Source organism: Cetorhinus maximus, chromosome 29, assembly GCF_964194155.1.
Source record: "Cetorhinus maximus chromosome 29, sCetMax3.hap1.1, whole genome shotgun sequence".
NCBI lineage: Eukaryota > Metazoa > Chordata > Chondrichthyes > Lamniformes > Cetorhinidae > Cetorhinus > Cetorhinus maximus.
The window spans coordinates 2,456,542-2,484,124 of record NC_135907.1 but is presented as its reverse complement, the minus strand read 5'-3'; the positions used below and the strand labels follow the sequence as shown (position 1 = coordinate 2,484,124).

The window sequence follows — 27,583 nt, the reverse complement described above, 5'->3', positions numbered from 1 at the left end:
CAGTGACCTCAACAGCAGCTTGTGTTGATAAACCTTCAGCAGCGTGAAATGACCTAAAGGTGCTTCACTGAAGTGATTATCAAACAGAATTTGACACAGAGTCATGTGAAGAGATATTAGGGCAGAAGAGGTAGGTTTTCAAGAGCAACTAAAAGGAGGATGGAGCAGTTTAGGGAGGGAATTCCCGAATTTGGGCCCTAGGCAGTTGAAGGCATGGCCATCAATGGTGGAACAATTGAAAGAACTTCCCTTTACACAATGTCCCAAAGTGCTTTCCAACCACTGAGACAGCTTTTTTTTTTGTGTACTCACCATATCAGCCAATTTCATGCACAGCAAGCTCCCACAAACAGCAATGTGGTAATGACCAGGTAATCTGTTTTCATGATCTTGGTTGAGGGATAAATATTGACCAGGACACCGGAGAGAACTCCCCTTGCTCCTCTTCGAAATAGTGCCATGGGATTTTTTTTTTAACCATCATTTAAAGAGGACAAGACAGCGGCCTCGGTTTAACGTCACATCAGCAAGTCGGCAACTCGGGCAGTGCAACGCTCCCACAGCACTGCCGGGAGTATCCGCCTGGAGTTTTGTGCTCAAGTCTCTGGAGTGAGACATGAACCCACGACCTTCTGACTCGGAGACAATGAAAGATGGGGGTTGCGCAAGAAGCCGGAGTTGGAGGAATGCAGAGATCTGGGAGGGTGGTAGGGCTTGAGGCGGTTACAGAGTGATCTCAGTATGGCACACACAGCCCACGATGTGCTTGTTATCATGGGTGGCATTGGTATACATTTCCCAGGTCCTGATTCTTTTCAGGAAACTAAGACAACGGGATATATCTGGGATGCTTTTTTCTCATGACCGAGAAGCAATGTGTTTTCTTTTTGTTGGTTCACTGTCCAAAAATACTCGGGGGAGTTTTCTCAGTGGTGAGCATTAAAATCCGAGTTAAGTGGTCCCGTTTATCATTATAGTATAGGCTTGATCTTTCTGTGGCAGCCTTCTGCCTCATAAGACGCTGGTTTGCACCCTGGTGCTCAGCCCTTATGTTGAGCCCGTCTCCCGTGTTGTGTTGACGGGCTGCAGTGAAACTGAAGTGTCCTCTCCGGGGAAAGATTTATGGAGACTCCAGGGCTGCCCAAATGTCAGGGCCTTCCTCTCGACCTCCCCACATGAGTCCGGGGGTACTCAAAGCACTAGGTTTGGCACTGGCTTGTTTGCAGTAGTTGCTGGAAAGTTCACATATTGAGACAGCAGGCCGCCATTGGGCTCCACTCCAGATTTTTCTGTCAGGGTTTAACCCCCTTGGCTTTCACAAGGCAGTGGAACTATTAGCCCATAGCTGGGAGTTTGGTTCATGACCACCAGGGCTTGCCCACATACTGGTGGGCCTGCACACTGCATGTCTGGGTGCCAAAGCCCCTCCGGGTTCCTCCGAAGCTTTAGCTTGGGGGCGGGGAGCAAGGGTCCCAATTTCCATGTGTCACTGAGAGGAGGCACAATTGGGGACTTGCCGGCAGAGAGGTTGTGTACTGACAGAGAGAGAGACATTTAGCTCTTTTTTTTGTATTGCTGCTAGCCAGCAGTGTAGGCTGAAAATGAGAAGCAAACTCCCGCACAAAAGCAGAAAGCGTGTTAACTCACTTCACCCACACACTAGACACAACACATTGACCTGATGGACACATTGGACTTTTTCGGGAGTTTCATCTGAAATTGTTTTATTGATGAGGTCAAGCGTCTCCATCTAGTGGTTGTGTGCAAAGCAGTTTCATTTTCCCGTGCTTCTGATGACTTGCAATTTGTAGGAAAACGAAACCACTTTGACCCTGCCTTCTCTGTCTCTGTCCAATTTGGAAATCTCTCCCCTCTTTTGTTGTCAGGAACCAGAAAATGCTTTCACGGCGCTACATAGAACTTACAACACAGAAACCATTTGGCACAACTGGGCCACACAAGCCTCTTCCTGTCCTACTTCATTTCACTTTGTCAGCAGAGCCTTTGAATAAAGAAATTTCTCCTGAATTCCTTACTGGATTTATTTGTAGCAAGTTATTTATTATGACCCTTTTTTTTTGGAGTGAGAATATCTCCTCTCTGTCTACCCTATCGAACCCCTTCACAATTTTAAAGACCTCTATCAGGTACCCCTCAGCCTTCCCTTTTCTCGAGGAAAGAGCCCCAGCTTGTATTTTTTATAATGTTTTTCTTTAACCCTTCCATTCCTTTACCTGATTTCCTCACTACCTCAGATACCTTCCAGTCTGTCACCCAAACATGTGAGTGCTGAGGAGATTTACTAAAATGGTCTAGCGATAAGCACCCACCCCCCACCCCCTCTTAAACCAGCTTATATTTTACCTTTCTTCTATTTTTACTTAGTTCCGTTGAAGGGTCATTCGGACTCGAAACGTTAACGGTGTTCCTCTCCGCAGATGCTGCCAGACTTGCTGAGTTTTTCCAGGTATTTTTGTTTTTGCTAGCGATAAGCACCTTCAGTTACGCGGAGAGATTGGAGAAACTGGGGCTGTTTTAAGTGCATCGACGGGCAGAGGGATCTGGGTGTACAGGTCCACAGGTCACTGAAAGTGGCAACGCAGGTGGAGAAGGTAGTCAGGAAGGCATATGGCATGCTTGCCTTCATTGGCAGGGGTATTGAGTATAAAAGCTAGGAAGTCATGCCGCAGCTGTATAGAACCTTGGTTAGGCCACACTTGGAATATTGCATGCAATTCTGGTCGCCACATTACCAGAAGGATATGGAGGCGTTGGAGAGGGTGCAGAGGAGGTTTACCAGGATGCTGGCTGGTCTGGAGGTTATTAGCTATGAGGAGAGGTTGGAGACACGCGGATTGTTCTCACTAGAGCGACGGAGATTGAGGGGCGACTTGATAGAAGTTTACAAAATTATGCGTGGCATTGACAGAGTAGATAGTCAGAAGCTTTTTCCCAGGGTGGAAGAGTCAATTACTAGGGGACATAGATTTAAGGTGAGAGGAGAAAACAATAGAGGAGATGTGCGGGGCAAGTTTTTTATGCAGAGGGTAGTAAGTGTCTGGAATTCGCTGCCAGAGGAGGTGGTGGAAGCAGGTACGATAGTGGTGTTTAAGAGGCAGCTTGACAAATACATGAATAGGATGGGAATAGAGGGATACGGACCCCGGAAGTACAAAATGTTTTAGTTGACGGGCAATATGATCGGCGCAGGCTTGGAGGGCCGAAGGGCCTGTTCCTGTGCTGTACTTTTCTTTGTTCTTTGTTTTCTTTGGAGCAAAGGAGATTTGATAGAGGTTTTCAAAATTTTGAGGGATTTTGATTGAGTACCTAAGGAGAAACTATTTCCACCGGCAGGAGGACATGGATTTTAGGTAATTGATAAGAGAGTATTTTTCACGTAATGAGTTGTTATCTGGAATGCACTGCCTGAAAGAATGGTGGAAACAGTCGTGAAATTTGAGAAGGAGCCTGCAGGGCTATGGGGAAAATGCAGTTAGCTCTTGCAAAGAACATAATGAGTCGAATGCCTCCTTCATTGTATGGTTCTAATTCAGTAACTCCCCTTATGAGAAATGAGATCAAATGCAATGTTCCTGTTAATAAGCTAAATATTTTCTGCTCAGTAATTTTCCTGTACTGTCAGGAAGTCACATCCCTTTCTGTCTGTTTGCCTCAAAAGTTCTCCTACAGAAAAACCTGCTATAGACTATGTCACTAATTCAATCATATTTAGCATTCTCCTTCAGATGGTTTTTATCGCGAAGCCAGGGTGTACGAACCTGCTAAACAATCCTCGTGGCAACTTCACTTGAATGGAACTGCGAAAGAACAGTATTGTCGTGTACAGTTAACTTGATTGGTACATTGACAAAACAATCTATAAGGCCATGGGTTCAAGTCCCGCTCCATCGTAACGGTGATCTGCACACCACTGCAGTCTTGTGCTTTCCTTTTTAGTTGCTCATGAGAGCTTCCCATTTTTGATGAACAATATGACTAGGGAAAAGAATATGTATCCTGTTGTCTTCCTCATGTGTGCTTAAAGGAAACACAAGCCCTCTTCCTGAAAGATCCTTCACCTGTGAGCAGCCGTTGTGTCTTGAGGATCTAGCTCTTCTGCCATCACCACCGAGAAGTCACTGGTCCTGCCTTTGGTCACTCCAGAGACATGAGCACAAAAGTATAGGCTGACACTCCCAGTGTTGTACTAAGGGAGTGCTGCATTGTTGGAGATGAGTTGTTTCGGTTGAGACGTTAAACTGAAGCCCTGTCTGCCTTCTCGTGTGAACGTCAAAGATCCCATGACACTGTTTTGAAGAAAAGCAGGGTGAAATAGTGTGACATAGAATAGTTTCTTCCTTCTGTGCTGTAACCATTCATCCAAGGACCCTTTGCCAGCTCACTGTAAGAGCAATTTCACCACTCTCCCCACTGTTTCCCTGCAGCCCTGCAAGTATTTTTTCTTCAGCCGATTATCTAATTCCCTTTTGAAGGCCACCACTGAAGTTCTCCCTGGTGCCCTGGCCAACATTTATCCCCCTCCCAGCATCACCAAAACAGATCTGGTTATTATTGCAGAGAGCTTACTGTACGCAAATTGGCTGCTTCGTTTCCCACATAACAGCTGTGATTACAGTTCAAAAAGTATTTCGTTGGCTGTAAAGTGCTTTGGGATGTCTTCAGTGACAATATTAGAAATGCAGGCTCCTTTAAGAGTAAACCAGGACAAGCTTCAGAGTGAATTGAGAGCAGGTGATTCTCAGTGAAGCCTTGCTTAAGAGCTGGGCTTTTCTCCAGTCGGGGGCTGCTTCTGGAGAAGGAGAGGATCCAGGAAGGGAAGAGTGGAAACTGGTAATTGTACTGAACTATAGTTTAACAAAATAGTTGTGAATCACAGAACATCTTCTGCTGCCTGATTTGGTTAATGGATGCCCACCTATTAAACACAGGTCATGAAAGCTGCTTTAGAAATGCAAGTGTTTCATTCATTTTCATTGTCTTTTTTTAGTTTTACTCAATTTTAGCTGAGTCCGTGGTAGCAGTGTGCAACCTCCTCATGGTGAAAACTCACTGTGATCAAGAGAAATGATGTGAAAATAAGTTAGCGCACTGATATTATCACACTGCTTTGGAAGGTACAATAATTATATGAATAGGTTAATATTGATGACAGAGAGTGCTAGGAGGTAATTCAAATTCTGTCTTTTTTTATTGGAACAACTTTCATACAACAATTTGAATTTGTACAGCACAGCCTATGCAAAGGGACATCTCAGCACATTAGAAGGGAAAAGGGCACAGAGCAGGAGATGGGAGCCTATAGTTCCCGTTGCTTCCTCCATGGCAACACCTTGGCCAATCAGAGTCGACTTGCCAACCAATCAGCATTGTGTCTCCTGCAGTATGAATTGTTGTGAGCATTTGAAATTTGGTATTCCTGTGTTTGTCCTGATGAGTGCAAGATGAAAAGCTTTGGCAACATACCTCTCTTTTCAGCAATATTCAAGCAGGAGATGGGTTGGAGGAGCCCATCTTGGGGCACTGAGCTTAAGGAGGTTTCACTGAGGCCTTTGAAACAAAGGTGGAGAGGTAAAAAAGGAAGACTTGCATTTATATCGTGCCTTTCATGATCTTGAACCTCGAGAAACACGGCAGCCAACTTGTGCACAGCAATCTCCCAAAAACAGCAATGTGCTAATGACCAGATAATGTGTTTTCAGTGATGTTGGTCGAGGGATAAATATTGGCTGGGGCACTGAGGAGAGATAGCACCATGTGGTCTTTTACATCTGCCTGAGAGAGCCTCAGCTTTGCATCTTATCAGAAAAGCAGTAGGAAAGTGAAAGTTTTTGGGAGTGTGTGTCCAAGTGCTGGGACTGAAGGAATGATTGTGGAACGTACATGGAGGATGACACAAGCACATTTTAACCTAATCACTTAGTTTATAAGTTACGCTGCAATTTGGCCTTCAGGCTGGTTCTTGAATGAAATACTATTATTTATTAACTCAGCTTCAAAGGCACAATGGCAGCCTTCCATCTCGTAAGATGATGCTTTGCAGTGTAGTGGTCAACTCCGTCATCACCTGGTTGGGCTCAGGAACCCAACGCTGGCATGGTGTTTACATCCTGCACAATGCCACCTGCCTCCAGCCTGGTAAAATCAGCCTGTCAACTGGCATGTTCCCCTTTCTTTGTTCCTCCAAGTTAGCTTTCCTTCCTCCTTCCCAAGCTCTAGATTCCTAAACAAACCTGTAAATCCAGTTCTGAGGAGGAGTCATGTTGAACTCGAAACGTTAATTGTTTCTCTCTTCACAGACGCTGCCAGATCTGCTGAGTTTTTCCAGCACTTTCTGCTTTTATTCCTGTAAATTCTTGTTCGCTGATTTATCATGTGATGCTTTAGCGTCACTTCTTGTAACTCTTGATCAGAGGCAAATTCATTTTGCCCACATAATTAACTCTTTCGCCCTCATTCCTCACGCCCTCAATTTCCTTTCTTCAAAGAGCAGAAGTTCAAACTCCAAGCTCATAATAAAAGTAGCAAATTTAAGCTCCACTCACCACATCCTGTTAATCAGACAAAGACTGATATATGCTTACTCTGTTTTCTGCCAACCAGCCAATCTTCTATCCATGCTATGTCACCCCCTATACCATGAGCTTTTATTCTGCAATAACCTTTGATGTGGCACCTTATCAGATGCCTCTGGAAATCCAAGTACAGTACGTCTACAGGCTCCCCTTTATCCACAGCACATGCTAGTCCTTCAAAGAACTCTAATAAATTGGTTAAACATGATTTCCCTTTCACAAAATCATGCTGATTCTTCCCGATTACCTTTGTGTTTTTCTAAGTGCCCAGCTATAACCTCTTTAATGATTGATTCTAACATCTTCCCCATGACAGACATCAAGCTAACTGGCCTATAGTTTCCTGTTTTCTGCCTCCCTCCCTTGAGTAGAAGGGATATATTTGCTACTTTCCAGTCATACAGGATGTAAAGTTCAGTCATATTGTGGTTGCTGCTATTTACCTTCACTCAGGCCATTAATTAATCCTGTCACATTACACAAAACCAAGCCTAACATAACCAGCTCTCTGGTTGGTTCCAGGATGTGCTGTTCTAAGGAACTATCTGAAAAGCATTCTATGAACTCCTCATCCAGGCTACTATTGCCAATCTGATTTTTCCAGTTTATATTTAGATTAAAGTTACCTATGATTATTGCCATTCCTTTATCAACTTCTATACTTTGTCCTACATTGTGGTTACTGTTAGGGGGCCTGTAGTCCACTCCCACTAGTGACTTCATCTCCACCCAAACCAATTCTACATCCTGATCTCCTGAACCAATGTCATTTCTAACTATTGCACAAATTCCATCCTTGATTAACAGTGCTATCCCTCCACCTTTACCTACCTACTATTTGTCTTGAATGTCACATACCCTTCAATATTCAGGACCCAATCTTTTTCACCAATTCATTTACTTCGTTATGAATGCTATGCACATTCAGACATAGAGCCATTAGTTTTGTCTTTTTGTTATCTTTGTGACCTCTAGTCTTGATTGTTGGTGCACTGTTAGGTTTTTTCCTCTCCATCCCTTCCTGCCATTTCCCATATTACTATTTTCCTCTCTTGCCTCTACTCTTCGATATACCACATCTTCCCACATTTGATCCCTTGCCCCCGCTATTGGTTTAAAATCCTCTCTACTTCCCTCGTTATGCGGTTCACAAGAACACTGGTTCCAGCATGGTTCAGGTGTACACTGTCCCAACGGCACAGTCCCCACTTTCCCCAGTACTGGTGCCAGTGCCCCACGAACTGGAACCCACTCCTCCCACATCAGTCTTTGAGTCATGTATTCATCTCTCTAATTTTATGTACCCTACGGCAATTCGCATGTGGCTCAGATAATCCAGAAATTATAACCTTTGAGGTTCTGCTTTTAATTATACCTAGCTCCTCATCTTCTCTATGCAGAACCTCTTCCCTGGTCCTCCTTGACTTCCCTCTAATCTTTCCGACAATTACTTTAAATCTATTCCCCCTGTTTCTTGCACTCTCTGGTAAAGGAAATAGATCCTTCCTATCTGCTCTATCAGGTGGTGATGGTGTGTTAAAGTTCACTCAGAGTCCGAGTTGCTGTGGCAACATGCGCTTTTACATGTATCTTGTAGTCTGGAGCTATGGATAGTGATGGTAGAGGCTCCAATGTTCTTTCCATCACATGGCTGACCAGGAATCTCTCCTACTTTTACCACCTGCCATTGGCATGTGTTGGAAGGATTTGCAGGTTGACCCTCGACTTGTTTGGCCGCATTATGAATGCACCTTCCTTGGCCATCAAGTCCTGGGGTGGGACTCGAACTCGGAGCTTCTGGCTCAGAGGCAGGGACACTACCCAATGTACCACAAAGCCTCCATCCACTCTATTTAGGCCCCTCATAATTTTATACATGCCAGTTAAATCTTCACTCGGCCTCCTCTGTTCCAATGAAAACAACTCCAGCCTGTCCAATCCTTCCTCATACTTAAAATTCTCCATGCACAGGAACATCTTTGTAAATCTCCTCTGCTCCCATTCTTCCTGTGATGTGGTTTCCAGGATTTTAAAGATTATTTTAAAAAGAAGTAAAAGCGGTATAAAATTAAAACTATTTTATAATTGTAAGGATTGTTTAAACTTTGCTACATTTAACATTAGCTTTTTTTTTGTCTGTCAACAAATTAGTAACTGACTTGTCAGCTAAACATAGCCAGAGTTCTGATCAGCAACGTGACCCACAGTTAACACCGGTACTAATTTCATTTCAGCATTAAAAGACAAACACCTAAATTCTGTTTAACATGAGCTAACATTTCTATCTTCACCATCACATGGTGACCGAAGCCTTCAAATTTAGATCTAGGTCATTCAGGGGTGATGCCAGGGAGCACTTCTTCCCACAAAAGGGAGTGGAAATCTGGAACTCTCTTCCCCCAAAAAGCTGTTGAGGCTGAGAGTTAATTGACTGAGGAACCATTCCAGAATCTATAGAATTTTGGAAGACGATCACCGATTCATCCACTATCTCCATAACTACCTCTTTCAACAATCTGGGATGTAGAATATCAGGTCCCAGGGACTTATCAACCTTCAATCCCATTAATTTCCCCAGTACAACCTTCTTACTAATACTAATTTCCTTCAGTTCCTCATTCTCCCTAGTCCCTTGGGGTCTCTAACTCTGGGAGATTTCCTGTACCTTCCTCAGTGAAGACAGACCAAGGTAATCATTTAGCTTCTCTGCCATTTCTCTATTCACCATTATAAATTCTCCTGACTCTAATGTACCCACATTTGTCTTAGCCAAATGCAGCAGGCCAAGGACGGACATGTGGGCATGAGAGCAGGGTGGAGTGTTGAAATGGCAAGCGACAGGGAGGTCTGGGCCCACCCTGTCGTTTGCCATTTCAACACTCCACCCTGCTCTCATGCCCACATGTCCGTCCTTGGCCTGCTGCAATGTTCCAGTGAAGCTCAACGCAAACTGGAGGAACAGCACCTCCTCTTCCGACTAGGCACTTTACAGCCTTCCGGACAGAATATTGAGTTCAACAACTTTAGATCATGAACTCTCTCCTCCATCCCCAACCCCTTTCCGATCCCCCTTTTTTCCCAAATATTTATGTAGATTTTTCTTTTCCCACCTATTTCCATTATTTTTTAAATGTATTTCCATCCATTGTTTTATCTCTGCCTTTTAGCCTATTTCGATCCCTTCCCCCCACCCCACCCCAACTCGGGCTATCTGTACCCTTATTATCACATTCCTTAGATAATATCACCAGCTTCAACACCTCTTTATCCTTTTGTCTATGACATCTTTTGGTTATCTCCACCTATCACTGGCCCTCTATCCAGCTCTACCTGTCCCACCCCCCCCTTAAACCAGCTTATACTTCACCTCTTTTCTATTTTTCCTTAGTTCTGTTGAAGAGTCATACGGACTCGAAACGTTAACTATGTTCCTCTCCGCAGATGCTATCAGACCTGCTGAGTTTTTCCAAGTATTTTTGTTTTTGTTTTGGATTTCCAGCATCCGCAGTTTTTTGCTTTTATCTTAGTGCTAAAACCTATCGTTTGTTGGTTTGGCTCAGCTAATCAGATTGAGGTTTCTTGGTTCAATCCCATATTAAGGGTTTGAGCTCACACTGTAAGTTGCCATTCCAATGTAACAGAAGGAATTTACTAGTCAGAGATGCTGTCCTTATTGGTGTGATGTTCAACTGCAGACCGTCTGGCTATGGTGTTATTACAAAGAAGAATAATATTCTACCCTGTAAACAATGACATTGTGGGTTAAAAACATGGAGCTGTCACCCTGACAGCACTGTGGGTGTACCTTCACCACATGATCTGTAGTGGTTCAAGAAGGTAGCTCACCACCACCACCTTCTTATGGGCAATTAGGGATGGGCAATAAACGCTGGCCTTGCCAATGATGCCCACACCCTGTGAATGAATAAACAAGAAATACCTCCTCGTAGAACTTGTGCTCAAAATGACTGTGTTATGCTCCCATATAATAATCACTACATGCGAAGCACTTCAAAAAATGTGACAGGGTTCTAGATACAAATGCAGACCTTTTATTTTTGTCACGGTACTTGCATAACAGTGTTTCCTTTCTCTACAGGCAGTGACTGATACCACTATCTGCAGCTGTTAACATGTCTAGTACCTCTCCGGGCAGGCAAAAACGCAAGGAGGAAATTCAGAAGGGTCTGCATTTCATCCAGTAAGTAAGCCAACTCTCTCCTCTTGAAAGTAAAACACTTTTCTAGGATTACCTTGGAGTTCTTGCAATCACATCGATGATAAAGACACCATACAACTGGTCAGTCCATAGTAGAAGGTGCCAGATTAGATTCTTGTTCTACATTGAGTTAACTAATTTCATTTGGGGCAATAGCAGGGGTCCTCTATTGGTCTCAGTAGTACCACTAGCTAGTGAAGGGGGGAGTAAAATCAGCCAAGGTGATCACTTTCTAATGAACCCCTGCTGGAGAGTGAGTGTGGCGAGATCAGTTGAGGATGGGATTTGAGTTTATCGTGATGCCTCAGTGGGTGAATACCCTGTTGACAATCAGTGTTCCAGTCATTAGTGGCAGCAGGGGGAAGATTCTCCTCGTCTTCAAATTGCCCCCACTCTATGTGAAGACATTGACCTTTGCTGAAATATGTTTCCCAGGGAGACAAACATCCCTAAACCAAGTGGCTGTTCTTCTGTTGCGAGGTAGGCAGACTATCTACAGCAGTTGTCAAATGGGCCCTAGTCAGATGGTGAAGTATGAAACAGATCCTTTTCTAGATAGTAGGTTTATTCACAAATGTAGCATTACAAATCTCTGCTTTCTATCTACTAATCAACCCAGTGTCCAGCAGTCTCTTTTTATAGTCTCTGTTGAATAGAACAAATGACCAATCAAATCAAACTAATGAAAAGCTGGGTGGGGGGGGAGGGTAAACCAGAATGGCAGGGGGATGGGAACCTGAGCAGGGAGATAGAGGAAGGGGAAACAAGGATAGAAACGAAAGACTGAAAAGTAAGAAGCAAAAGTGGAAGGCAGAAAAAAACAAGGACGAAAAACAAATGGGTCATATTGCAAAGTAAAGCTAAGATGACTAACAAGGTTAAATTGACAAGTTTAAAAGCATTGTGTCTTAATGCGCGGAGCATTCGCAATAAGGTAGATGAATTAACAGCGCAGATAGACATAAACAGTTATGATATAGTTGCAATTACAGAGACATGGCTGCAGGGCGACCAAGGATGGGAAATGAACATCCAGGGGTATTCAATATTTAGGAAGGACAGACAAGTAAGGAAAAGAGGTGAGGTAGCACTGTTAGTAAAGGAGGAAATCAATGCAATAGTGAAGAAGAATATTGGCTTGGAAAATCATGATGTGGAATCTGCTTGGGTGGAGATAAGAAACACCAAGGGGCAGAAAACGTTGGTGGGGGTTGTCTATAGGCTCCCAAATAGTAATGGAGATGTAAGGGAAGACATTATGCAGGAAATTAGAGACACATGCAATAAGGGTATAACTGTAATCGTGGGTGACTTTAATCTACACGTAGATTGGACAAACCAAATTGGCAATAATACCACGGAGGAGGATTTCCTGGAGTGTGTATATGATGGTTTTTTAGACCAAAACGTTGAGGAACCAACTAGAGAGCAGACTATCCTAGACTGGGTATCGTGCAATGAAAAAGGATTAATTAACAGTCTTGTTGTGCAGGGTCTCTTGGGGAAGAGGGACCATAAAATGATAGAATTGTTCATTAGGATGGAGAGTGAAGAAGTTGAATCCAAAACTAGGATCCTGAATCTAAATAAAGGGAACTATGAGGGTATGAGGCACAAGTTGGCAATGATGGATTAGGGAACCTTACTGAAAGGGTTGACAGTGGATAGGCAACATATGCATGAATTACAACAATTATTCATTCCTAAACAAAAACAGAATTACCTGGAAAAACTCAGCAGGTCTGGCAGCATCGGCGGAGAAGAAATCAGTTAACGTTTCGAGCCTTCATGGCCCTTCGGCAGAACTGAAGCATAGTTAGGAGAAGGGAGAAATATAAACTGGTTTAAGGTGGGGGGGGTGGGGGAGAGAGACGTTGAGGGTGTGGTGATTGTGGAGATGAGCAGATAATCAAAAGATTTCACAGACAAAAGGGTCAAAGAGGTGTTGAAGGTGGTGATATTTGTCTAAGAAAAGTGCTAATTAAGAATGGAAGACAGGATATTCAAAGTACAGCTCTAGTGGGGGTGGGGTGGAAAGACTAACAAGGTTTTAGTTTAAGATTTAAAAATAATGGGAAAGAAAGGTGGGGAAAGAAGAATCTATATAAATTATTGAAAAAAAAGGGTGGGGGGGGAGGAGAAACGGGGTGGGGATGGGGGGAGGGGGAGTTTAAGATCTAAAGTTGTTGAATTCAATATTCAGCCCGGAAGGCTGTAAAGTGCCTAGTCGGAAGATGAGGTGCTGTTCCTCCAGTTTGAGTTGGGCTTCACTGGAACACTGCAGCAAGCCAAGGACAGACATGTGGGCAAGAGAACAGGGTGGAGTGTTAAAATGGCAAGCAACAGGGAGGTTTGGGTCTTTCTTGCGGACAGACCGCAGGTGTTCCGCAAAACGGTCGCCCAGTTTGCGTTTGGTCTCTCCAATGTAGAGGAGACCGCATTGGGAGCAACGAATGCAGTAGACTAAGTTAGGGGAAATGCAAGTGAAATGCTGCTTCACTTGAAAGGAGTGTTTGGGCCCTTGGACGGTGAGGAGAGAGGAAGTGAAGGGGCAGGTGTTGCATCTTCTGCGTGGGCATGGGGAGGTGCCATAAGTGGGGGTTGAGGAGTAGGGGGTGATGGAGGAGTGGACCAGGGTGTCCCGGAGGGAACGATCCCTAAGGAATGCCGTCAGGGGGGGTGAGGGAAGATGTGTTTGGTGGTGGCATCATGCTGGAGTTGGCGGAAATGGCGGAGGATGATCCTTTGAATGCGGAGGCTGGTGGGGTGATAAGTGAGGACAAGGGGGACCCTATCATGTTTCTGGGCAGGAGGAGAAGGCGTGAGGGAGGATGCGCAGGATATGGGCTGGACACGGTTGAGGGCCCTGTCAACGACCGTGGATGGAAAACCTCGGTTAAGGAAGAAGGAGGACATGTCAGAGGAGCTGTTTTTGAAGGTAGCGTCATCAGAACAGATGTGACGGAGGCGAAGGAACTGAGAGAATGGGATGGAGTCTTTACAAGAAGTAAATTAAAAGAAGTAAAATGGAGTCATTCCTGTCTGGCGCAAAAATAAAACAGGTAAGGTGGCTCAACTATGGATTGCAAAAGAAATTAGGGATAGTATTAGATCCAAAGAGGAGACACACAAAATTGCCAGAAAAAGCAGCAAACCTGAGGATTGGGAGCAGTTTGGAAGTCAGCAAAAGTGGACAAAAAGATTGATCAAGAAGGGGAAATGGAGTATGAGAGTAAACTTGCAAGGAACGTAAAAATTGACTGTAAAAGCTTCTATTAATATGTGAAGAGAAAAAGATTAACGAAGACAAATGTAGGTTACTTACAGTCAGAAACGGGGGAAATTATAATGGGGAACAAAGAAATGGCAGGAGAATTGAACACATATTTTGGTTCTGTCTTCACAAAAGAGGACACACATAATTTCCCAGTAATGTTAGGGGACCAAGGGTCTAGTGAAAGGGAGGAATTGGAAGAAAACCAGTATTAGTAAAAAAAAAATGGTGCTAGAGAAATTAATGGGGTTAAAGGCTGAAAAATCCCCAGGGCCTGATAATCTACATCCCAGAGCACTAAAGGAAGTGGTCCTGGAAATATTGGATGCATTAGTGGTCGTCTTCAAAGTTCTATAAACTCTGGAGTAGTTCCTACAGATTGGAGGGTGGCAAAAGTAACCCCACTATTTAAAAAAGGAGGGAGAGAAAAAACAGAGAATTACAGACCAGTTAGCCTAACATCAGTGGTGGGGAAAATGCAAGAGTCTATTAATAAAGACGTGGTAACAGAACACTTAAAGCATTAATGGGATTAGACAAAGTCAGTATGGGTTTATGAAAGGGAAATCATGCTTAACTAATCTACTAGAGTTTTTTGAGGATGTAACAAGTAGAATAAGTAAGGGAGAACCCGTGGATGTGGTGTACTTGGATTTCAAGAAGGCTTTTGATAAGGTCCCACATAAGAGGCTAATGGGCAAAATTAAAGCACATGGGTTTGGGGGTAATATACTGGCATGGATTGAGAATCGGTTGACAGACTGGAAACAGAGTGGGAATAAATGGGTCTTTTTCCAGGTGGCAGGCAGTGACTAGTGGTGTACCGCAGGGATCAATGTTTGGGCCCCAGCTATTCATGATATATATAAATGACTTGGAAATATTGCATTTGGTTTCCTTATCTAAGTTTGCTGATGACACAAAACTGGGCGGGGTTGTGAGGAGGATGCAAGGAGGCTTCAGGGCGATTTAGCAAGTTATGTGTGTGGGCAAACACATGGCAGATGCTGTATAACGTGGATAAATGTGAAGTTATATGCTCCGGTGTGAAAAACAGAAAGGCAGAGTGATTTAAATGGTGATATATTGGGAAATGTGGATGTACAAAGGGATCTAGGTGTCCTTGTACACCAGTCAATGAAAGTAAATAGGCAGGTGCAGCAAGCAATTAGGAAAGCAAATGGTATATTGGCCTTCATTGCAAGAGGATTTGAATTCAGAAGTAGGGATGTCTTACTGCAGTTTTTCAGGGCCTTGGTGAGACCACACCTGGAGTATTGCATGCAGTTTTGGTCTCCCTACCTAAGAGAGGATATACTTGCCATAGAGGAAGTGCAGCGAAGGTTCACTAGGCTGATGCCAGGGATGGCAGGGCTGTTGTATGAGGAGAGTTTGGTTCGACTGGGCTTGTATTCACTAGAGTTTAGAAGAATGAGAGGGGATCTGATTGAAACATATAAAGCTCTAACAGGGCTAGACAGATTGGATGCAGGGAGGATGTTTCCCCTGGCTGGGGAGTCTAGAACCAGGGGCCACGGTCTCAGAGTGTGGGGCAGGCCATGTAGGATTGAGATGAGGAAAAATTTCTTCACTCAGAGAGTGGTCAACCTGTGGAATTCTCTACCACAGCAGGCTGTGGAGGCCGAGTCACTGAGTATATTCAAGAAAGAAATTGATAAATATTTGGATATTAGGGGCATGAAGAGGGAAAGTGGGAATATGGCGTTGAGCCATATGTATGTTTCTATGTAAGACAGCCCCTGATGCGGCACTGTGACAAAAATCAAAATAGGAAACTTACAAAATCAAATCAAAATATTGTTCCCGGAGGTGATGATGCACCCTAGCCCCCGCGGTGCCCACCGATTGTGGAAGGCCTCTGGTGTAGCTTTGGATGCCGCGTGCTCCCTAAACTAAAAATCAGAAGTGGTGACAGCCCCTGGAGGGGGAGTGACTTTTCACTTTTTTGATGAAATCAATTAAACTGAATTAACATCATGAGGGACAAATTAAAAAGCAGCCCCTTAAAGGGATACTGCAAAAAGGAAAAAAAAAAAATCTTAAAGGAAACTTACAACGTTAAAGTAAAACATGATTCAAGGGGTCAGTCAATAAAGCACTCCAGACCCCGCGATGCCCACCGGGCATGGAAGGCCTCAATCGTGCCAGCAGACACCACGTGCTCCCTCTCCACGGCTGCCCAGCCGCGAACATAGCCGCGGTAGAGGGATGGACAGTTGCGTTGGACGACCCCTCGACCACCCGCTGCCCGGACCTATTGAGTCACTTTTTATAGACTCTTTTTAGAAATAAATCAATTAAGCTAAAAATTGAAAGGGGTGACAGGCCCTGGAGGGGGAGTCTCTTTTTATATGTGCTCAAAGACAATAAATTAATCGATACCCACCACCTGTTTAGCAGTCACCTCAACTATACAACTGACACAATATTAACAGCCACTGGGGAGGAGGAGATGTCACAGGTGAACCTGAGCCTCCCCTGACACCCACAACTAGGTCACTTCCGTCGTGTGTCACTGGATTGAGATTTTTTTCTCCACTCTCCTAACTCTGGTGCTGAAGCCGATTGCAGCTCTCCTGGCAATGGTTAGCTAACTCGCCACAGGCTGGGGACTAAACCTGAGATCTTGCCATCTGCAAGTAGCAGTATCACACCACACAGTTCACATAGCCCTTGAACTCATCCATTTCAATCTCTTCATATCCAATCAGACAACTGCATCGTTGGAGCTAACCATTAGATTTGTTCCTTCACTTACTTTTATGAGGTATAAAGTTCAGTGTTTTACATCCCCTACTCCTTTACCCTCCCAGGATGATGTTGCTTTTTTACCCCCTCCTTCAACATTGCCTCTGGGGCTGAGAGGACAGCTGGTCAACACTCCCAAGCTAATAGCTGCTGATCTTACTAATTAGAGAATCTTATAGCAAAGGAGACCGTTTGTCTCATCATGTCTCTTTGACTCACTGCCCTGCTTCTCCCCATTGTACTGAAAATCTTTCCTTTTTAAGAGCACATCCATAAGATTATAAGAAATTGGAGCAGGAGTAGGCCATTCGGCCCCTCAAACCTGCTCCACCATTCAATAAGTTCATGGCTGATCTGATTGCGGCCTTAACTCCACTTTCGTGCCTGACCCTATAACCCTTAACTCCGTTGTCAAAGATTCTGCCTAACTCAGCTTTGAATATCCAATTTTCTTTTGAAAATCACTATTGAATCTGCTTCCAACACTCTTTCAGCAGTGCATTTCAGATCATCATAACTTGCAGAGTAATAGAATTTCTCCTCATTCCCCGTCCCTCCTCCCCACAGCTTATTTGGCAGTTCCTCTGGTTATCGATCCTCCTGCCAATGGGAAGAGTTTCCCATTATCGATTCTATCAAAATCCCTGATAATTTTGTGCAATTAGCCATAGTCTGCCAGAGATCATCGAGATAGAGAGAGACAAGTGGTTATGTAGCTTGAGGAGCACCACTCTGCATCTAGCATGGGTAAGGAAAGGAGGTAGCCCCCTAGGAATGACACAAGTAAAGTGGTGGACAATTAAACAATTCACTAGAGGTGGAGACTCCACAAATATCCCCTTCCTCAATGATGGAGGAGCCCATCAGTGCAAAAGATAAGGCTAAAGCACTCACAACAATCTTCAGCCAAAAGTGCTGAGCAGTGGATGACCCATCTCGGCCTCCTCCAGGTCCCCAGCATCACAGATGCCTGTCTTCAGCCAGTTCGTTTCACTCCACGTGATATCAAGAAATGGCTGAAGGCACTGGCTACTGCAAAGTCTTTGGGCCCTGACAATGTTCTGGCAATTGTACTGAAGACTTGTGCTCCAGAACTTGCCACGCCCCTAGTCAAGCTGTTCCAGTACAGCTACAACACTGGCATCTACCCGGCAATGTGGATAATTGCCCAGGTATGTCCTGTCCACAAAAACCAGGACAAATCCAACCCGGCCAATTACTGCACCATCAGTCTACTCTCCATCGTCAGTAAAGTGATGGAAGGAGTCATCAACAGTGCTATCAAGCGGCACTTGCTTAGCAATAACCTGCTCGCTGACACTCCGTTTAGGTTCCGTCAGGGTCACTCAGCTTCTGACCTCACTATAGCCTTGGTTCAGACACAGACTAAAGAGCTGAACTCCCGAGACGAGGTGAGAGTCAAGGCATTATTAACATCAAGGTAGTATTTGACCAAGTGTGGCATCAAGGAGCCCTAGCAAAACTGGAGTCAATGTGAATCAGGGGGAAAAAGCTTTGCTGGTTGGAGTCATACCTAGCACAAAGGAAGATGGTTGTGGTGTTGGAGGTCAATCATCTCATATCCAGGACATCACTGCAGGAGTTCCTCAGGATAGTGTCCTCGGCCCAACTATCTTCAGCTACTTCATCAATGACCTTTCTTCCATCATAAGGTTAGAAGTGGGGATGTTCACTGATGATTGCACAATGTTCAGCACCATTTGCAACTCCTCAGATACTGAAGCAGTCCATGTCTAAATGCAGCAAGACCTGGACAATATCCAGGCTTGGGCTGACAAGTTGCAAGTAACATTCGCGCCACACAAGTGCCAGACAATGACCATCTCCAACAAGAGAGAATCTAACCATCGCCCTTTGACATTCAATGGCATTGCCATCGCTGAATCTCCCACTATCAACATCCTGGGTTACTATTAACTGGAAACTGAACTGGACTAGCCATATAAATCAAAAACAGAAAATGCTGGAAAAACTCAGCAGGTCTAACAGCATCTGTGGAGAGAAAAACAGAGTTAACGTTCTTCATATGGACTCGAAACGTTAACTCTGCTTTTCTCACCACAGATGCTGTTAGACCTGCTGAGTTTTTCCAGCATTTTCTGTTTTTGTTTCAGATTTCCAGCATCCGCAGTATTTTGCTTTTAGCCATATAAATATTGTGGCTACAAGAGTAGGTCAGAGGCTAGGAATCCTGCGGTGAGTGACTCACCTGCTGACTCCCCAAAGCCTGTCCACGATCTACAAGGCACAAGCCAGGAGGTGATGCAATACTTCCCACTTGCCTGGATGAGTGCAGCTCCAACAACACTCGAGATGCTTAACACCATCTAGGACAAAGCAGCCCACTTGATTGGCAGCCCTTCCACAAACATTTACTCCCTCCACCACCAGCAAACAATGGTAGCAGTGTGTACCATCTAAACGATGCACTGCAGAAACTCACCAAGGCTCCTTCGATAGCACCTTCCAAACCCACGACCACTACCATCTAGAAGGAAAAGGGCACAGCAGACACATGGGAACACCACCACCTGGAAGTTCCCCTCCAAGTCACTCACCATCCTGACTTGGAAATATATCGCCGTTCCTTCACTGTTGCTGGGTCAAAATCTTGGAACTCTCTCCCTAACAGCGCTGTGGGTGTACCTACACCACATGGACTGCAGGGATTCAAAAGGCAGCTCATCACCACCTTCTCAAGGGCAACTAGGGATGGGAAATAAGTGCTGGCCTAGAAAGCGACATCTACATCCCATGAAAGAATAAGGAAAATACTGTTGAATACTGAAAATACAGAATACAGAAAATACTGTTCTGTTGAAGGGTCATGAGGACTCGAAACTCAACTCTTTTCTTCTCTGCCGATGCTGCCAGACCTGCTGAGTTTTTCCAGGTAATTCTGTTTTTGTTAAGGAAAATACAAGTCTGTTTTGAAGATTACTATTGAATCTGCTTCGAGTGATTTATGAAAGTTTGCATAACGTTTTGCTTTTATACTGCATGCCTCTATAAAACTAGTCGGTTATTTATATTGTATTTTTATGTATATTGTATTATATTTTTTTATATTTAAACAAAATGTTCTGGGAGAGCAACCTCCATGTCCTCTTTTTGCCATTTGGTGTCAGCAGCCTGTCTGTGGGTGTGCTGCAATTTGATGTAGAACTACTTGCTCGTAAGTGCAAAGAGGCAGAACCAGCTCTTCATGTCACATTGCTGTAGTAGGAAGCCTTCAATCCGGCAGATTTAGAGTCACAGTTTGTTGCGCCCACAATGCTGTTGATCTACCCTGTCTGACTGGTGATACTTTAGACTGGAGCTGTAGGTAGGAAGAGCATGCACCCGGTCCTGATTGCGTTTGTCTAATATAAAAGCACTTTAGGGTTTGAAGGACAAGAGCTGGGCCAACTCTCTCATTTTTATCTACCCTTTCCTGTAGCAGCAGTTCTGACAACTCGGCTGCTTTTGGGAAATTAGAACTGAGTCCTGCCCTTTAATTGTTCCCTTACCTTTTGAATTGCGTAGAATGTATAGCACAGAAACCGGCTATTTGGCCCAACTGGCCCCGTGTCAGTGTTTATGCTTCATGCGAGTCTTCTCTCACCCTACTCCCTCTCATCTTCACTGACAATCAAGCTTCTTTCTTCATGCTTGCTGATGCCAGTCATTTTCTTTTTGTCCTTCACGTGCTTATCTGGATTCTCCTTAAATGCATCCACGCTATTCACCTGAACTACTACATGTAATAACACCACTCTATGGGTAAGATAGTTTCTCCTGGATTCCCTTTGGATTTATTTGTGACCAACTCGCAATTTTGACCCCTAGCTTTGGTCTCTCTCTTCCCCCCCCCACCTTACAAGTGGAAACATCTTCCCTACATTCACCCTATCAAGCCTCTCCATGTTTTTAAAGTCCTTTGCTATTTTACCCCTCAACCTTCTCTTTTCTAGAGAAAAAAGCCTCAGCCTGTAATTATTATCTCTCAGTTCTGTCATCAATCTTGCAAATATCTTTTGCATCTTCCCAGTATCCCTTCAGTAATATGAAGAACAGAGCTGTGGAGTGTACTCTAAAATATGGTTCAGCCAAGATTCCATATATGTTTATGATAATTTCCTGCTATTTAATTCTGTTTCTCTGGGAATGATCCCTAGTGCTTTAAGAACATAAGAAATAAGAGCAGGAGTAAGCCATACAGCCCCTCGAACCTGCGCTGCTATTCAGTAAGATCATGGCTAATCTAATCCTTTCCTCAACTCTACTTACCCCAGAACCCTTGACTCCCTTACAGTTCAAGAATCTATCTAACTTAACCTTGAATATATTCAATGACCTAGCCTCCACTGCTCTCTGGGGTAGAGAATTCAAATATTCACAACCCAATGAGAGAAGAAATTCTTCCTCATCTTGGTCTTAATGGGAGACCCCTTTTTTTTTAAACTGAGGCCTGTTGTTCTAGATTTCACACGAGAGGAAGCATTCTCTAAGCATCTGCCCTGTCAAGCCCCCTCAAAATCTTATATGTTTCAATAAAATCACCTCTCATCCTTCTGAACTCCAACCTGCTCAACTTTTCCTCATAAAACAACTCCTCAATCCCAGGATTAACTGTATGCAGTACCCTAGGTGCGGTCTCACCAATGCCCTGTGCAATTGTAGCAAGGCTTCCCTACCTTTATGCTCCAACCCCCTTGCAATGAAGGCCAACATTCCATTTGCTTTCCAAATTATTTCCTACCTGCGTGCTGACCTTTTGTGATTCATGTACAAGGACACCCAGATCCCTCTGTACTGCGGCATTCTGTAGTCTTTCTTGATTTAAATAATACTCTGCTTTTCTATTCTTCCTGCCAAAGTGAACAGTCTCACATTTTCCCACATTCTACTCCTTTTCGCCCACCCACTTAATCTAACTAAACCCTTTGCAGACTATTTGTGTTCTCAAAACTTGCTTTTCCACCTATCTTTGTATCATCTGCAAATTTGACTACAATATACTTGTCTGTTGATTCAAGATTAATATAGATCAGGATAGTTGGGGGCCCCAGCAATGATCCCTCTGGCACTCCACTAGTTACAGTGTGCCAACCTGAAAATGACCCATTTATCCAGACTCTCTGTTTTCTGTTAGTTAACAGGTCCCCTATCCATGATTTACTTAGTTAACTTCCATTGCAACTTTTGATTTGCGAATATGTACCCCAAGATCCCTTTGTTCCTGTACCCCATTTATACTCTAATTTTTCAAAAAGTATGTGGTCTTATTTCCTATACCAAAATACACACCTCATATTTGCCTCTGTTGAAATTCATTTGCTGTCCACTTCATTTGACCTGCAATTTGTTTAACATCAGATCACATGACGTAGCCAGTAGCTGTGATACAGGAACTCGATAACTCGAGTAAAATTATTTTGGTTTTCCTCTCAAGGATTCATTCTAAATCTGCATTTCATGCATTATAACTGCCATTTTCTCTTCCAGGCAATTGTTTGAGGCTCCTCCAATTTTGGCCTCTTGCGCATTGCTAATTTTTATCAGTCCACCCTTGGTGCCTGTACCCTCAACTGCCCTGGCCCTAAGCACTGGAATTCTCTCCATGAACCTCTCCACCTCTCGACTTCTCTTTGCTCCTTTAAGACCCTCCTTAAAACCTGCCACTTTGACCAAGCTTTTTGTCATCTGCCTTGATATCTCTCAATGTGACTTGGTGTCATATTTTGTTGGGTAACATCTTGGGACGTTTTACTATGTTAGAGGTGTCAATGTCTTATCAATTACATTGTTATGGTTAAGAGAAACATGCGATGGGTATTAATTGTCTTTGAGCATATATAATTGGGGATAGGTGGGACACTGGGTTGAGTGGGAGGAGAGCTATGAGACTGAACAAGTCAATAAACTTTCCACAAAGAAAAGCTCTGCGTCTTGGTTTCGGTTTCACCAACCAGTGTGGATCCTGTTAATAAGGGGTGCTATATAATGCAACTTGTTGTTATATTAGTCACAGTTGCTAAGAAATCTCACTGATAGTCTTTCATTTTCTCTGCTTCTTCACCAGATCGCCCTTGGCTTATCCAGGAAGCCAAGATGAATATGAGGTACGAGCAATTCTTGCTGTTCTTGGTCTATTTTTTTAAAATTTAATTTATTTTTTGTTTAACAACTAAGCTAGTGCAAGCCACAGCGTCCCACCCCGCCCACCTCAGTGGGAAAAGCAGAGTAACTACCAATGTCTGCCACTGTCACTGTCTCTTAAATGAGTTAGAAGGTGTCTTTCATAAGAAGACAAAAAATAGGGACAAGAATAGGCCATTTTGCCCCTCAAGCCTGCTCTAATTTCAATAAAATCATGGCTGATTGTAGCCTTAACTCCACTTTCCTTCTTACCCTGTCCATATCCCTTTGCAGACTCTTTGTATCCTTCTCACAACTTGCTTTCCCACCTACTAACATCAGCAAATTTGGCTACTATACACTTGAGTGTTGAAAGGCTGTTTAACCATGGATTGGGGAATGGGAAAGAAAGTGCTCTGCTGGCCTGATAATCCACGTGTATGCATTCCCAATTACGGGCAATTGGATAGTGATCAAAGAGTGGGAACACTTGCCCCCCTCCCCACCCCACCCCCCTTCTACTTTCATAGCTGTTTGGTCAAAATGAATTATAGAACTCCATTTCAGACCAGCTAGCTCTAATCAAAGGTGATTGAATCATAAATGTCCCTAGTCTGGCTCGGTTTCATGCTGATTGACACTCTTATAAACTGAGCCAGCAGGGAAATCAGGGGAATGATACTGTGGTAACTGGGCAACCAAAAGTGAACATTCTGAATGAGATTACGGTGGGATTACAGTACAATGTTACAGCAATATGACAGTGGCTTGTATAGTTCCACCAAGATCTAATGAGGGTTCAGTTTTAATTTACAATTTTTTTAATCCATGTGTCAAGGCTTTTCTGCACCAACTGATTAAAAACTTGCTGGAAGAAGGGAATGGGCTATACAGAGAAAAAGATTATAAAATGGCCTTGGTCCAGTATATAGAGGCTTTGAACGTAGCAAAATATGCAAAATCGGAAGAGGTGGTAATCTCGCAACGCTTGCTTGAGAAGCTGTACGTTAATCGAGCCGCCTGCTACTTCAGTATGGTGAGTGTTAACAAGATTTTAAAACATTTATTGGTAGCTTTAGGGCAATAATGTACACCTGTTGCAAGTATGATGACCTAGCCAATATTTATCTCTCAACCAACAACGCTAAAAACAGATTATCTAATGGCCTATCTTATTGCTGTTTGTGGGAGTTTGCTGTGCACAAATTGGCTGCTGCATTCCCTAGATTACAACAATGACTATAATCCAAAAGTGCTTCGTTGGCTGTAAAGCGCTCCTGCGTTTGTGAAAGGCACTATATAAATCCAAGTCTTTCTTTCTGTCTTGACTGTATTGTGATGGATTTGTTGTAAAATCATTCTGATGTTGAACTCACTGTAGTGATGGGTTATTATCTATGGCGAGATGCGCTGATGCCTTTAATTGCTGTACCCCACCATTGCTGAATTGTCCCTATTTGTATGCCAAGTGGGTTTCGTAACAGGAGAACCACTGAACATGCACCAGTGATTATTCTGGCTGGGACCTGTGCTGATGGTGGAGGCTGGTAAGGGGATGGGGATGTTTTTTATGAACCAACGTTGGCTAAAACCAACTTCTGGCCTTTATGGGCAATTGCAGAGGCATTCATTGGTTGAGGCATTTCTGGGCTGGTACTAGTATCTGTAGAACCCCACCCCAGAAAGATTCGGCACCTTCAGAAAGTTGGGAAGACCGTGCAAAAGAAAAGTGACGCTTCCCCTTCCTGAGTGTGGAGAGACAAGAATCTGTGCCGTGGAGGTGCTGACTTTGACTGTTATTGCAGGGTGTGTATGAGAAAGCTCTGGAAGACTGTGAAAGCACGCTAAAGCTCAATGAAAATAACTACCGGGCACTTTATCGGAAAACACAAGCACTGAACGAGCTGGGAAAGCATAAAGAAGCTTATGAATGCATTGCCAAGTGCTCTTTGGCTGTTCCCCAGGTGAGTTGGTCTGTTTGTGCTTCCGCCTGGACATGAAATTATATGAACCTATGAATGAGGAGCAGGAGTAGGCCACGCAGCTCCTCGAGTCTGCTCTGCCCTTCAATAAAATCAAGATTGATCTGATTGTAACCTCAACTCCACATTCCCGCCTACCCCTAAGTGTCTGTTACTGAAATCAAACGAGTGGGCCTGCAGCAATGCAGCTCTATTTTATCATCCTTTCTAGAAATTGGAACCATGTTTGCACCCTTCCAGTCCGACTGAACAGTCCCCGACTCTAATGAGCTGTTAAAGATTTGGGAAAGTGGCACAATATCACATCTGTCCCGTTTTTTGTAAGGATCCTTGGGTAGATGTTAGCCAAAGGTTTTAGGCCTGAGTTTTCTTTGTCGTCCCATAACAAAATTTGCCCCCTCTCCTTGTCTCTTGAAGACACTGACACCCTAAGGAACAATTCTACTCGTGCAGATCCCCCCCTCCAGTGTTTTTATGATTTCTGAACTAAGAACATAGGGGGAGACCAGTCAGGTCCTCAAGCCTGCTCTGCCTTTGCATGAGATCATATATAAGATTAGATATATATAAAGCAAGTGTTTTTTGCCTTTCTTATGGCTGATGACTTGGCTCCATGTTCGTTAATGGCCTTGCCCAGCAAGATCAGCTCATTTAGCACAAGCCAGGGATTGACCCTGGGACCATGCAGGCCTGTAAAACTCAGCAATTCACCACGTAACTTGCTGAGCATTCTGACAGAGTAAACTTGGCGGCTTCCAAAGTGTCAGTAATCGTAAAAGATTCCTTGAAAGCAAAATGATTAAAGGTGGAACAAAGCATTATCCTGTTATCTATTTAGGATGAAAATGTAGTGAAATTGACACAAGAACTGGCACAGAAGTTGGGGCTAAGGATCCGTAAAGCATATATCAGAGCTCAGGTGAGTGTTATCAGTTTGCATGTTTTATTTCCTTTTCCTAGCCTGTTTATTTCCCCTTGGGGGAGGGGGTAACGGATCTTATCATAATACTTCAGGAGCTGACAGATTAGATGCTAAGAGGATGTTTTCCTTGGCTAGGGAGACTAGAACTAGGCAGATGTCACAAGAAATGGGAAATTCTTTTGCAAACCATCTAGGCGATCGGACTTTATCCAGGAGGTCACACTGAGCCTGATAATTCTGTGTGGTACCTACCATTTGTACAAGATGCGCTCTGGCCCAGCCAGAAACAGGTCCAGCTCTCGCATGAAGGAATTCAGCAAATTGGTGTCCTGATCCCACTATTCTTTGCAGAAAGAACCATCTCTTGATAACTAACCTAAACTTGGCCTAATACAAATGAAGATTGCCCCGGTCCCCTGTAACCTAAATTTAATTTGTTCATTTTAAGCTAGGAGGAAGGATTGGGTAGGCTGGAGTTATTTTTGGAACTGAGGAGGCTGAGGGGAGATTTAATTGATGTGTATAAAATTATGACAGCCACAGATAGGGTGATAGGAAGGACCTGTTTCCCTTAGACAGGGAGGTCAGTAAACAAGAGGCATACATTTAACGTAATTGGTAGAGGGGGTTTGAGGAGAAATTGTTTTCACCCAGAGATTATGGACCAAGAACAGGAAAGTGGGATTAAGTTGGATAACTGTTCTTAGGAGCAAACACCACAGGTCAAATGGCTGAAAGCTAAATACTGTGGATGCTGGAAATCTGAAATAAAAACAAAACATTCTGGAAAAACTCAGCAAGTCTGGCAGCATTTGTGGAGAGAGAAACAGAGTTAATGTTTTGAGTCCATATGACTTCTTCAGAGCTAAAGAGAAGTAGGAATGTGATGGATTTTATACTCTTTAAGAGGGGGTGGAACAAGGTAGAAGGTCAGGGATAGGTGGGAGTTAAGGAGAGATTGACAAAGATGTCATTGACGCAGGACAAAGTTGTAATAATGGTAGTGTTGAAGACTGAAGAAGGTGCTGATAGTGGTATAAAGGTAAGATAGCAGACTGTGTTAGTAGCTGAACAAAGGTCAGTGGTCTGTGAAAGCACAACATAGGAACAAGTGACAGATGGCCCTGTGGTTGGCGGGGGCAGTGTTGGGGGTAAAAGGACTTTAAAACATGGGTAAATAAATAAATAATTATTTTTAAAAGTTGGATTAAAGAAGGGTAAAGATGGAGAAGAGATTTCATGGTCTGAAGTTGTTGGACTCAATGTTAAGTCCGGGAGGCTGTAAAGTGCCTGGTTGGAAAATTAGGTGCTGTTCCTCCAGTTTGCGTTGGGCTTCACTGGAATATTGCAGAAGGCCCAGGACGGACAGGTGGGCATGAGAGCAAGATGGGGTATTGAAATGGCAAGCGACAGGAAGGTCTGGGTCATGCTTGCAGACTAAGTGAAGGTGTTCTGCGAAGTGGTCACCCAGTCTGCGTTCAGTCTCCCCAATGTAGAGGAGACCACATTGGGAGCAGTGAATACAGTAGACCAAATTGAAGGAGGTGCAAGTGAAGCGCTGCTTCACCTGAAAGGAATGTTTGGGGCCTTGGACGGTGAGGAGGGAGGAGGTAAAGGGGCAGGTGTTGCACCTTCTGCAATTGCATGCAAAGGTGCTGTGGGAAGGGGATGAGGTGATGGGGG

The 27,583-nt window shown here is 43.8% G+C and overlaps 1 protein-coding gene across 1 annotated transcript in view; it reads left to right on the top strand.

The window, feature by feature from the left end:
- Window positions 1-5,570: 5,570 nt before the first annotated feature.
- The window catches only part of LOC144669552 (zinc finger CCCH domain-containing protein 7B-like), an 86,340-nt gene continuing 64,327 nt past the window's right edge, over window positions 5,571-27,583 (top strand). The window contains exons 1-6 of the mRNA XM_078532034.1: window positions 5,571-5,589; window positions 10,693-10,794; window positions 22,941-22,980; window positions 23,835-24,032; window positions 24,802-24,960; window positions 25,817-25,897. Coding sequence (XP_078388160.1) covers window positions 10,727-10,794; window positions 22,941-22,980; window positions 23,835-24,032; window positions 24,802-24,960; window positions 25,817-25,897 — 546 coding nt within the window. The 5' untranslated portion in view covers window positions 5,571-5,589; window positions 10,693-10,726. The remainder of the gene's footprint in view (window positions 5,590-10,692; window positions 10,795-22,940; window positions 22,981-23,834; window positions 24,033-24,801; window positions 24,961-25,816; window positions 25,898-27,583) is intronic.